This window comes from Gymnogyps californianus, chromosome 7 (assembly GCF_018139145.2).
Source record: "Gymnogyps californianus isolate 813 chromosome 7, ASM1813914v2, whole genome shotgun sequence".
Classification (NCBI taxonomy): Eukaryota; Metazoa; Chordata; class Aves; order Accipitriformes; family Cathartidae; genus Gymnogyps; species Gymnogyps californianus.
Window position 1 is genome coordinate 44,270,350 of NC_059477.1, and position 13,917 is coordinate 44,284,266.

At 42.3% G+C, this 13,917-nt stretch overlaps 1 protein-coding gene across 1 annotated transcript in view; it reads left to right on the forward strand.

Annotated features, from left to right (window-relative positions):
- Positions 1–13,917, forward strand: part of PKP4 (plakophilin 4) — a 103,114-nt gene that overhangs the window by 17,716 nt on the left and 71,481 nt on the right. The window contains exon 2 of the mRNA XM_050899494.1: positions 12,459–12,592. Within this exon, the coding sequence (XP_050755451.1) occupies positions 12,464–12,592 (129 nt within the window). The 5' untranslated portion in view covers positions 12,459–12,463. The remainder of the gene's footprint in view (positions 1–12,458; positions 12,593–13,917) is intronic.

Sequence of the window (13,917 nt, forward strand, 5' to 3'; positions counted from 1 at the left end):
TTTTCCCCCACAGTATTTTCACCTATGCTCTCTAGGCTGCTTGTCAGAAGGCGACGTGGCAGTGTCAAAATCTTTACATTCAAGATGTATTTCTTCTAGTGCTTTTGTCATAGAACAAAATTAGGTAGAATCTTGACACTTGACACTACTCTTGACAAATCCACGCTATTTCTTAACACTCGAAGTTCTAGTGCCTGTTACTGGTTTTGGTGTGCTTAATTTTCCCTGCTCAGAAATTAGAATTAGACTAGAATACGGGGCAGGGAATTAAAAGGTAGAAATAAGAATGATGTTGTTGTGGCCAGTATTTGAGGCTCCTTTCAAACTTTGGATTTGAGCTTTTAAAATACATTTGAGTCATATTTTCAGTCTTTCAGGAACTGAGGCAGGAAAGCTATCTGAATTGCGTCTCCTACTGGTAAACTTTGATGCAAAATATTGCCATCTCATGACAAAATTGTATGCCTGTAGCAGATTTTACAGGAAGAAATATTTTTCACTGAGAGAAGAAAATCACATCTTAGCATCATTGTAGAGTTTTGTATAAAGATGCAGTACTTCCACACAACAGGAAGCCTGTGAATACTGGTCTGAGAGTTTCTTCTTGTTTTAACTGAGCATCAGTAAAAAACCTGAACTGTTTGCCATCATTCAGTATTTGTTTCCCTTGACAATTTCCACACTTAATCTTCATTCCTTCGGTATATAGTTTTCTATACCTCTGTATTTTCTTATTGCTGTATACTAAATTGTCTAAGTTTTGCACTGTGGGCATCTGTTTCAGAGTGTAGTTAAAATTATTGACGTTATTTAACGTACCATTCACCTGACTTTCTTCCCTTATGGCACTTCTGCAAAAAGTCTTCATGCCTAGCCAAACATTTTAACCTAAGTGTGTCTAACTTTATAGTTATGCTTCTATCATCCACCCCCTACTATGGGAAGGCATATGGTTCACTTTGATAGGAATAGTTCATATAATTTTGTATTTATCAACATTAGCTCATTCACCTTGCTTTATGGTTTTCCTCCAGTTACTCAGTTGTCCTTGATCTCCTCTAATTGTAATGTCACTTGTAAATTTTGGTGCTTCACAGCTCTTCATCTCTTTATAAAGTATTAGTAGAAATACTAAATTCTCTGTAGAGTTATGTGTAGTCCTGCTACCAGTACCTAATGTTTTTAAGGGTAAGCAAAGTTAAATATACCTCAGAAAAATAATACCAATGATACCTCTTTTTTTTGGGGGGGAGATTGGAGAACTCGTTGAAGTATTGGTAATTTGGGCCTTAAAAGCCAGATGCTTCTTGTCTAATTCATGTAGAGTTTGCTACTACATGCAACTTTTTTTAGCTTCTGGCTTGGAGAACAGGAGAGGAGAGCTCTCCGTTGGCTTAAATGTAGAAGTTTGCACGCAGAGCATTCTTAACAGCAAACTGAGTTTTGCTGTCCAGTTCTGTTTCAGAGCAAAATTTTACAGGGCTAGGAGAAAATATAAGTGGAAATTGAATAGCAGCTGCAGCTATTGTTCTGCTTGGTGGTGTTTATATCTTTACTTACAGTTATTCTCAGTTTAACGCCCATTTGCTTGTTTATAGGAGTTTTCAGGTGGGAGATTGAAAAGTGTCAGTTTGGAGCTCCGACACTTTGCAAGCATTTGGTAGCAGTACTGCACAGCATACACGCACTGCAGTTACTCAGCTGTTACAGTTTTTAAGTTATGTTGTTCTGTGACATTCATTCTGAATGACTTCATACCCTAAATTAATTGAGAATATTCCAACACCAAACTAAGAATTTATCCTTCTATGAATGGTTGAATGAGTAATTGATGAATGTCTTTGTCACCTGACAGTCTGTTTGGAAAATCTAAAATCCTTCTGTGATGCTACATATCCCTCCTCCCCCTCAGTCTGCACTGGGATAAGACTGAACTTTATCCCTCGAGATAAATCTGCTGTTTGTTTGCTAGTCTGCAGAACTGGTTTTGAGCACTGTCCTCTGATGAAGTTGTTCTAAATGGCAGTGAATTCAGATATATCGGTGGAACAGAGTAATACAGACTTGGGATGGTCCAAAGGAAAGGTTCAGATTTGGGGTCTGTTGTTTGCCTTTTCTTTAAGGCACGGAGCCTTGTTGACTTAAAATACTGAAAACTCTATTTATTTCCAATTAGCTTGTGGTACTTCATACATTTGTGAAGTGTGAACGCTCTCCAGACATCCTTCAGATGACAAAGATTCTTCTTTTTTTAAGGTGAGCTACAAATGGTGCCTCAGGCCTTGAAGGATATGATCGTAAATATGCCTTTATTCAAAATGGTTGTCTTGCTATACCTGTCTCATCTCTTCTGCTGAATGGTTAGTTTGAAAGCTATAAAAAAATATTAATCTCATGAGCATGTTACAACTGGGTATTTGCGGATGTAGAATCTTGCCTGCTCACTAGAGTGGAGTTAAAGTATGTAGCCGTTGGCCAAAAAAAAAAAAAAAAAAAAGGCTGTCTTTTACTAGGAGCTGTAACAAAAATACGTTTATCCAAAAGCTAGGGTAATAATTTTTAACATTTTAAAAAGGACATAGCACCAAATGCCTTTTGAATGTGCATGTATTTAAATTTAAAAAAAAAAAAAAAGAGAGGGAAAAAATGTATCCTGAAAAGAAAAAGGGATGAGGAAGACGCTACATTTAGCAGTAAGATAGTTGAACACATCTCCCACATTTCTCAGACAGTGTATCGGTTGCATGTAGGTTTCTTTTGTTACTGTGGGACTCAGTCTGCACAATTGTGCAGGTGGGGTTTTTTATCCTGTCATTACAGAAGTCAGCTTCTTACATGTTTTCATCAGATAATATATTTACTTCCCTGGTTTCATCCTTAAGTCCACATGAACAAAACTTCTGCACTACTAAGGTCCATAAAGAAAAGTGGTATCTTAACAACGTTTAGCCTATAGTGTGATATTTGAAGTATCTTGACTTACTGCATCTGGAAGTTTTAAAACCTGTTTTTCATGTAAACGTTTGAGGCATCTTTCACATAATCCATGTTTAATTGCTTGCATCATCTTTGGAAGTGGATAAGTTGTCACCTGCTGTGTTTTCATCCAAAGACATAACTATAGGCTGGTAGACATAATACAGAGTTTGTCTTAGTTCAGTCACTTGGTTGCACCAAGCTTGAGAATGTAAGTCACTGCCTAGTTTGTAGGAGAGCAACACTCCATCCTTGTAGCAGGATGGAGCTAATGGGAACTACTCATACCTAGAAGTGTACTGACATGTCTGTGAAGTGACTCAAAACATAAATAAATTTTAATCATGTCTTCATCTAAAAACTGTAGAAATGTAGTAAGTCTTGTTTTGGTTTTGACTTTCACATATACTTTAAAGGATGAAAAAAGAAGAATCTTTGACCGAGAGCTGAGATGTGCCTTGTTGCTGAAGTGTAGGTTTGTAAGAATAACTTAGTTGTATAATAAATAACATGTCAGTGTCCCAGCAAGTTGATTTTAGCTTATTGGAGCTTTTTTCTTCTGTACTAATGAGTATCGTTCTGATGTCCTTGGTGATTTAGTCCTGTTGCTTGAGTTAATCTTGTAGCTAGATAAATGTGAGGAATTTTAGTGATGAGATGTTGCTCGTTGTTTTTCTCGTGTTCCCTCATGAAATAGATACAGTTTATCCTATCCTAGTTGACAGTGTTCATAAGAATTATATTACCTCTTCAGCGTGAATTACTCTGGTGACTGTTGTTCCTGGCTTCAGGTCAGCAATGGGAGGCTCAGAAACAGGGAATACAGATAAGGAGAAAATTTGGGAGAATAACCTGTGTAAGGAAGGCAAGAGGAATGCGAAGGGAAGTGAGTAGGAAGCTGTGGAAAAGCACCGCTTTTGCTGTCTTGCGGGGAACATGGAAAGGTCTGGCTTCTCCTTGGGCCTGCACTACAAGGAGAGGGATTACTCTGTGCTGGCAAAACTATCTGGATATCTCTGAGAAAATAACAGGAGGAGCAGGGAAAGGTGGGGAGTGGAGACTAACGAGAATGAAGAATTAAAGCATGGTTTCCTACACTCAGTTTAGGGATTTCTCATATTTCTTCTCTCCTCCTCAACCGTGATTTCTTGTTCCTTCTTTGCATCAGTGATTATATGGCTTCAAGATCGGCTGGTTCAGAAAAACACACCCCCACCTCCGCCCCCAAAAGTATAGCTTTGTGTCAGATGAACTCACTGAACCTGTTTGCTTTGCAGCTGTTTGACCAGTCGATCAGACACAAAAGACAGTGTTACCCATTTTGGCAACCTACAGCCTCACTGCGTGCTTAGAGGACCAGTATGAAAGCCAGGATTGGCAAGCTACTAAAGAAAACTGGTGAATCTGCCCCATCATCAATGCTGGGGTGCCAAGAAGTCTGCTCCATTTGTACAAAAGGAGAACATCTGGGAGGTTTTTAGGAGTTGGCGCTTTTGCGTGCTAGATGAAAACAAGCTAATTGTGCATCGTGGAGGCAATAGGTATCCTCTAAAGAGGCAGTTAAAGTGGCTGTGTAAATGTGGCTTACTCAAGCAAATCCCTGCAGTTGCCTAAAGGAGATGGTCTCTGCCATACACTTGTTGGATTGAAAGCTAACACTTTGATGGCTTGGTTTGCTCTGATCTGACTTACTGCATGGTTTCAGGAGACCATTTGAGTGAGCCTCAATGGTACAGAGGACGGAAAAGCTGCTATTTTCAGAATTATTGTAGGCTATTTCAGACTAGAGGCTTCAAATTGAACAGCTTTACTTTCCTTGCACACTTGCATCTAGTTTGAAAATGTAAACGCAGGCCAGCCTAGAGCTAGATTGTCACTGCTTCTGTTCTTTTGTCCTTTACTTTTAAATAGAGAATTTCAAAATTCAGAATAGGTGTTAAGAATTTTCTCAGATGTATGCTACAAGGTGATGCATTTAACAGTTTTTCTGAAAAATTATTTAAATGATTGAAAATACTTTTTTTTTTTATCAGAGACTGAAATCCACAGAAAACAGCAGCAAATTCTTACTGTTCTCTTCATCTGCTGTTAATCTCCCCCAAAAGTTTCAAAGGATCTCACAGTACACTTTTGAGCTATACTGGAACCGTTTAGACCATTCACAAATCTGTAGTTCTCCAACATCCACCAAAAGATCATCTGAAAACATTTAAATCTTTCAGTTCTCATGCATTCTTTGCTATAGCAGAGAACTTAAATCTGTAAACTTTTCTCTCATATTCAGTAATTTTAAGATGTGAATAAGGTATGCTGAAATGCATTGCACAGAGCAGTAGAACAGTAAAATAAGTTTTCTGAGTTTTCATTATGGCTACGTAGATCTCCGTATCTTTAATGTGCAGGAGCAATTGGAGAATTAAAAGAGCTGGAATACAAGGAAGCTTTAAGGTGCATTTATAAATGGTACCTGTATATATTGTCTGATTCATCAATGCATAAGTTTTGTAGAAAGAAGCCCTGCATCCATCCTCTGACTGCAGTTTAGTAGCTGTGATACTGCAGCAAAGGGTTGTCGGGGATGAGGATTTGGACAGACCGGGAAAGATGTAGGGACAAAGTCCCCCATTCTGGATGACACCTAACTGCTGGGCCATGACACAACAGGCAGGCAAAATAACTATGTACCTAGTTCTTTGAGGGATGAAGTCTGGTTGCTTGTTTTCCAATAATGAATCAGTTATCCATACCCAAAGGGAGGGAGTAACACAACTAAGTCCAGGGAGTACCTTCAGCCAGTAAACCCCAGTCTTGCGTAAAGAAGAAACAGGTTTTCATAGTAACTCCTCATGAGTTTTACTCGTGCCTGGTCTTAAGGCTCTCACAAATACTGCATTTGGCATTTCCTGTTCCCGTGAGGTGAATATGAGACTCAAAATTGACTTTGTGAGTTCCTTTCCTTAAACAGTGTGCCTAGACGGAGAGATGGTGGTGGGGACTGGGTCCTCTGTGGGGCTGGGCCGTGGAGAGCATCTCCCCATTCCTTCCTCTCCCGCACTGCGTCACCCGAGCTCACGTGCCTCGCAGCTGCCTGGCCATGCAGGAGGTCGGAGTGAATGAGCATACTCGTTTGTACATAAGCGTTTGTAGGATCGAAGCCAACAGTTGTCTAATCTTGAAATCGAGATTAGAAAACCAGTAACTTTGCCAAGAAATGTGTTAATTGAAAGAACAGCAGTTAAAACAACTGCCTATGTGGAAGGGTATAGCTCTCTAATTACACCTCTTAACACAGAGATAGATGTACGTTTAACACTGACATCTTCATTAATAATTAATTTGCTTGGTTTTCATCTGAGTGTTGTTATTATTAGAGACTCAATATTGGGTATATTTTCTGTTCAGACAAATTACCGTACCTTCCAGCTAGTTCAGATGTACATTTCCTCGACTGGTTTGTTACAGAAACTTACTACAGATAGGTTGAAGTGTTATTTCACAGTGTTGGGGTGAGAAGAGAGTGACAGATAAAATTATGGAAAAGACAAATTGAGGTCATCTCACATCTGTGCTTATTATATCATATTTTTGTAGAGGTGTTTAGTCAGTCCAGTTTGAAGCATTCATTTAGACAATATACTTTGAAAGTGATCACTTACAAGGAATCGGCACTACATTTTTGTAGGGCTTTTGTGGCACATCATAGATGGAAAAAAACTTGACTTTTTGAAGATTCTAAGTAAGTAAAAAAGAGGTGTGTTTTTCTTCCGAATGTCTTAAAGAAAATAAAATTAAGAAGTCTTTTTTGTTTGATGGAATAAACATTGCACTGATTTCAGTGGTTTAAGGTATCTCATAACTTATCTTTTGTAAACTGTAGTTAAACCTTTGGAAATAACTGGACATTTAAAAGTATGACCATGATGGCATGTTGTACTGGTTTTGGCTGGGATAGAGTTTAATTTTTTTTCATAGTAGCTCCTATGGTGCTATGCTTTGGATAGTGACCAAAAGAGTGCTGATAACACAGGGATGTGTTAGTTACTGCTGAGCAGTGCTTGCACAGCCTCGAGGCCTTTTCTGCTCCTCACCCTGTCCCGCCAGCGAGCAGGCTGGGGGTGCACAAGGAGCTGGGAGGGGACACAGCCGGGACAGCTGACCCCAGCTGACCACAGGGTTATCCCATACCGTATGGCATCGTGCTCAGCATAGAAAGCTGGTCGAAAGGAGGAGGAAGGGGGGATGTTCAGAGTTAAGGCATTTGTCTTCTCAAGCCACCGTTATGTGTGATGAATCCCTGCTTTCCTGGAAGAGGCTGAACACCTGCCTGCTGATGGGAAGCAGTGAATGAATTCCTTGTTCTGCCTTGCTTGCACTTGCAGCATTTGCTTTCTCTATTAAACTGCCTGTGGCGGGTTGACCCTGGCCAGATGCCAGGTGCCCACCAAAGCCGCTCTATCACTCCCCCTCCTCAACTGGACAGGGGGAGAAAATAAAATGAAAGGCTCGTAAGGTCGAGATAAGGACAGGGAGATCACTCACCAATTACCGTCACGGGCAAAACAGACTCGACTTGGGGAAAAAATTAGTTTAATTTATTGCTAGTCAAATCAGAGCAGGATAATGAGAAATAAAACCAAATCTTAAAACACCTTCCCCCCACCCCTCCCTTCTTCCCAGGCTTAACTTTACTCCTTATTTTCTCTACCTCCTCCCCCCCCGAGCGGCGCAGGGGACGGGGAATGGGGGTTTGGGTCAGTTCATCACACGTTGTTTCTGCCGCTCCTTCCTCCTCAGGGGGAGGACTCCTCACACTCTTCCCCTGCTCCAGCGTGGGGTCCCTTCCACGGGAGACAGTCCTTCACGAACTTCTCCAACGTGAGTCCTTCCCACGGGCTACAGTTCTTCACGAACTGCTCCAGCGTGGGTCCCATCCACAGGGTGCAGTCCTTCAGGAACAAACTCCTTCAGGAACAAACTGCTCCAGCATGGGTCCCCCGCGGGGTCACAAGTCCTGCCAGCCAACCTGCTTCAGCGTGGGCTCCTCTCTCCATGGGGCCACGGGTCCGTAGGTCCTGCCAGGAGCCTGCTCCAGCGCGGGCTTCCCACGGGGTCACAGCGTCCTTCAGGCATCCACCTGCTCCGGCGTGGGGTCCTCCACGGGCTGCAGGTGGATATCTGCTCCACCATGGACCTCCATGGGCTGCAGGGGGACAGCCTGCCTCACCATGGTCTTCACCACGGGCTGCAGGGGAATCTCTCTCTCTGCTCCGGCGCCTGGAGCACCTCCTCCCCCTCCTTCTCCACTGACCTTGGTGTCTGCGGAGTTGTTTCTCTCACATCTTCTCACTCCGCTCTCTCTCGCTGCAACTGCCACCCCCTGTAACTTTTTTTGCTTTTCTTAAATATGTTATCACAGAGGCGCTACCACTGTTACTGATTGGCTCGGCCTTGGCAAGCGGCGGGTCCGTCTTGGAACCGTTAGCATTAACTTTATCGGCCATAGGGAAGCTTCTAGCAGTTTCTCACAGAAGCCACCCTATAGGCCCCCCCACTACCAAAACCTTGCCACGCAAACCAATACACTGCCTTTATGTCAAGCCAGGAGTTTTCGCACTTTTACCCTTCGATTTTCTCCCCATCCCACTGGGGAGGAGGGAATGAGCAGCTGCGTGGGGCTGAGCTGCCCACTGGGGTTAAACCACAACACATCTAAATATGTAATTGATTTAAAGCTACAGACATGCGTAAATGCATAATTGAGAATTCAGTGCTGCTTTTTTTGTATTTAAGAGATTGGCTTTATTTATTATTGTACTGTATTTTGTGCTTCTCACCTGGAAGTCCCAAAACACAATGGACATTCCCCTGGTTATGGTGCAGGTGAAGACATGTTGGGATGTATAGACAAGAAAGCAGCCCATTTCTGAAAGAAGGTCATGTGTAACTTGTGAGAGTTTTTGAGATTTGGCCTTTTGATTACTTAGCAAATATTCCTAAATGAAGGAAAAGCTTGACTGGGTAGTTTTATTACTTCATGATATGCTTGCAAATTTAACAGTCCATTTAGAAACCTGAAACACCAAGTTGTACTCGTAAAAGAACTGTGGAAAGCGATTTAAAAAATCAAGTATGACCGAGGGAATCATAACATGTATTCTGTGATTCTTTGGGTTATTACAGCTTGGTGAAAGAGTTGATTTTTACAAGTAAAACCTTAAAAGAATACATATTTATTTTCTAAAAGCTTAAAGTTACACATTTCACTTTGACTTTTCAAAATCCTGTTATATAACTGTTAGAGCACGCTTTTTATTCTGTGTTCTTGAATGCTATTTAACTCGTTCTTGTAGAAACAAGGGTACTCGAGGCTTTAGGTGTACGCCAGGCTTACGGTTGGCTTGTAAAAATCTCAGTGTGGCAGCCTTTGTATTTGCAAGCTTGAAACGAATGAAAATGTTGTTTCAAAAACAGCCAGGTATGGCTGGTTATTCATTTGGTGGTACTTTGGAAGCCGAGTAGCAGGTAATATCACTTTATATCTGTTCTCCAAGAGTAAGTTGTGTTCCAGTTGCAAGAGACCCACCTCGGTCCCCTTCAGGCATACACACCCGCAGGCATTTCAACACAGACTGAGATCAGTTGGGTGTGATAAAGTTACAGTGGAAGAAATGGTTGTTACCCTTGCTTTTCCCTTTTTTTTTTTTTTTTTTTGTTTTTTGTTTTTCCGTTGTTATAGAAATCAGCTTACCGTATTCTAGCTTCTCTGGTAGAGGTGGGGCTCCGGTAGCTGGAGGACTCGGCAGCGCTGCCGCTCTCCGTCTCAGCCCCCCCGCGCTGCCTGCCGTGCCGGGCTCGGCCGAGCCGCCCCGCCGGCACCGCCCGCCGCCGGTCCCGTCAGGTGCGGCCGCCCCGCGGCGGCTGCGGAGGGGGGCAGGCACAGCGGGCGAGGGAGGGCCGGAGAACGGCCTCTCGCCTGCCTTTCCCGGCCTCCTTTCCCTTCCCTTCCCTTCCCTCCCTGTGTCTCTCACCAAATCTCTGGCATCTGAGGGAAGAGCGTGTTTATTCGGAGCCAGCCAGCAATGGGCGGGTGGGAGGCGAGGCGGGCCGGAGGCCGCGGGCCGGCTGGGGCTGCCGCCTCCCGCCCCCGCCCGGGCCGCGGCGGCCTGGGTGCGGAGGGCCGGGGGGCCGCGCACCCCGCGGCCTGCCGCTGTGCCCCGCTTCCCTGCGGGCAGGGCGCGAACACCTGCCGCGGGGTCGGTGGTGAGGAGCGGTGCCGGGCTGGAGCCGGCGGGCGCGGCGGTGGCGGGGCCTCCTCTCCCTCAGAGAGCGGGGTGCGGGCGAGGTGAGGCTGGACGGGGCGGGAAGGGCTTTGCTGGGGTGAGGAGGTGCTGCGGTTGCGGTGGGAAAGGAAGAAACACGCGCTCTGGACTTAAGTGTTTTTAGATTAGGAGAAGGGCAGAGTGTGGCGCAGTCTTTATATTGCCATGCTTGTGGTTTGGTCCTGTTGGAAGGTGAGGTGAGGGAAGAAGGAAAAGGAGTTGCTCTTTGTGTCGCTAAACTAGTGTGCTCGGATTTCCCTCTGCAATCCTGACGCCAGAAACCTGGCAGCACAGAATTTGTGCAATTTCTTTTTCCTTGTTCCAGAAGATAAATACAATACGGACGTAAGGTGAGAATGGGCTGTTTATACAGACTCTTTTCAGGTTACTGGACAGTCTCCCTGCATCACTTGTGCGGTCGCTGAGGGGAGGAGAGGCCCTTCTCCAGAAAGTAGCTGCGCCCGAGTGAGGCTCTTCCTCTAATGGGCTTTTGGACGCAGCTTGCCTTTTTCCATTCATAGTGGTAGAAGCTGATGGGTGACCAGGCTCCTGCACCATATGTTACCCCCATGACTACTCCACTGCCTCTCATCACTCATCTCACTTCACTTTCTCTGAAGCTGTTGTTTGACTCCCTCAGTGGCTGATGTGAAACTGCACATTAACTGTGTTACCGGCTCTATTAGCAGACTAGAATAGTGTGGTTAATAAAGACCGCCTGCTAATGCACTCGAAGTGGCTCGTAAGCCTGAGCAGAAGTCATCCCTCTCATGGTGCGCATGCCACTGTACACGAAGCAGAATGAAAGTACTTTTTCTTACATCGTCTCTCTTGCGTTTTCCACTCATCTTTTCTGCCCAAGGCTGCCTGTAGTAACATAGAAGTCCTCTGACAACATAGTGCTTTGGCTGTACTCGGCCTCTGTGTATAGGCACAAGTGCAGAAAATGTCCCGAGAGGGCGAGCGGTCCCGTAGGGTGATTCCAGAAGAGATCCCTTGAGGGTCAACTCAACTACTCTTCCAACCAAATCAGAAATGCGCAGCTTTACAGCACAGCCACTGATCTTGTAGATTGTCCTGCATCTTTTTAGCGTGGTGTGTGCCCAGCTTTATGCTGATTTGGCATTTAAAAGGCAGGTGGTGGAGAAGGGATGGTCATGGTTAAAACAGGTCAGGACTGAGATGTCTTACGGGTCCGTTCCCAGCCTTGCAGCACGTTTGCAGTGTAAGCTGCTCCTTGCTCTTGGTGAAATGAGGGGAAGGAAGCTGCTGTTCATATTTGTCTCTAAGAATATTGAGTTTGTTTGTTCTGAAAATCTAAAATGAAATATTGACTGCTTTTAACATTAGACCTCACAAGCTTTATTTTCTTTTTTTTTCTGAAGAAAATTAAAGCATGGTTATATGTGCAGAAGCTACATGAATACCACCTACATGCTAGTTTCAAAGTATTAAACACAATTCTTAACTATCTCTGTAATGTTAGTTAATAGTGACTTCTGTAGTTAAACAAATGAATTGCTTTTTTTACATGTACTGGAATTGTTAGTGTGCTGCCTCCGCGATAATGAAGCTTGGGATTCTTGAACGCTAATCCTTCGGTCCTTTCCACACTATCCATAGCCCAGGGCAATTGGTTTAACTTTAGTGTTTTAATTTCCTCTTTTGCAAAAAGAACACTAGAAGCATTATTCCTGTTAACTTTTTATTAGCATAATTACTCTCTTCCATGGTTTGTTCCTAACAGCAAAGCATTCTGCTGTTACATGTCATTCTTCTATGCTAAAAACTGCACTTGTGGTAAACTTTTACTGATCCTGGGTGTTCTTAATGTTTAACACTAGTATTTTTCATGCATCTTGGATTTTGCTACTTTTAGTAACTACCACAAAATAGTGTTTTAAAAATAATCTTTAAAAGCCATGCTGCCTGCTTGCTTCTGCCCGGCCCTCACGTTCTGTATGTAATTCTGATTTCAGTTTGTGAAGGTGAAGCACAGTAATAGCAACATACGTTGATATTAATAATACGAAGTTCTCTGCTACTTTGGTTAAGTTTGGAAAGGTTTTAGAAAAAAGACAAGAGAATTTATAATCCTGAAAACTTGAATTTTAAACATCACTGGCTCAAAATGTAAACTATTTTAAAATATTGTTATTGCAGGCAAAATGCCAGCCCCTGAGCAGACCCCAATGGTGGAGGAGGGGCTGCCGCAGACAACACAGGAAACTTCCACAGGCCCAGGCATGGAACCAGAGACTACTGCCACTACCATTTTAGCTTCTGTAAAGGAACAGGTATATGCCTTGTTTTCAGCAATTCAGAAATTCAGTATGCGTTGTGGAGTTAAACATTGTCTCTTATTGCATTGCTGGAAAAAACCGTCATTGTTTCGAAAGTGTGTTGCCTACCGTTAGTATGGTATATTTTGTATATCAGAATGTTAGAATCTGAATATGAAGGGTTCATTTAATTGCATTGAACAGAAGCATCATTATGGTATTCTGTATCCCTTGGAATGTATGCACTGTTGTAAATCAGACTTGAAATGCAGGTTTATTGTTTAAAAAAGAAAAGCTAGTGGAGAATTGATGCAACGTTGAGAACCAGTCCTTTTTGTACATTCTGCAAAGTTGTGTACAGTGTTACAGAAGTTTGCACATAAAGATTCGGTATGATTAATTGTATTTTGTTAAAGAATGGGTTTTAAACTGTGAGTTTGGTTTCAGTTATCAATACCAAGGTAGTAATATACTTTAAATCTGCAACACATTTATGGACATGTATCTTAGTGATAGTGTCTATAGGGAAAATAAAATTGTGTTTGAAATCAAGTTCAGCTTTAATTTGTAAAGATCATTGAAGGGGAAAAAATTTGCAGTTTTACAAAGAAACATTCTAAGTAAAGTTTGGGGTTTTTTTTTGTTTTTTTGTTTGGTTTTTTTTTTTAAAGAACACAGAGATAAGTGTTAGTTTGCCTTTCATTGTCAGAACTAGAAATAATGATCATCTCTCTTGGCTTAATACATAAATTGTAACATCTGAATTTCAGAATAAATGTGCTTTGCTGCCTCTGTTTCAGAACTTCTTTTAAGATAAATCGGTACTCGATTCCAAATATTAACTCTGAATGCAAACACTTGATGTATTAGTTCTCATATGTTATCCCATATTAATATTTAAAAAAAAAGGTGAGAATTAGATTATATCGTCTGATATCAGCAGATTTCAGACCCATAGAACTTTCATTCTTAGATTAAAATTTTCTGCAGGATGATGAAACTTGGATCTTTATTTTCATGCCTAAATTAATAGTTTCAAAAGTATTTTAAGATGACAATAGCAACCCTAATAATTTCTTAGTGATATTAAAACTAATATTAAATCTTCCAGTGTGAAGGATATTAATGCTGGAGGCTATTGAGATATGAGTAATCACAGTCATCTGAGTTACAGTGATGTTAAGTCACTTCTCATCATCTGAGACAGTAGTTTGCCTTGTGCTGTCTTAACTTCTCACAAATGTCAATTAGAACTCATTCGTGGTGATTTTAAGTTGGTCCATTTTATTTTGCAGTTCACAAAGAACATGCTCATCATGGTAGCTTAGTTGATGAGCAGC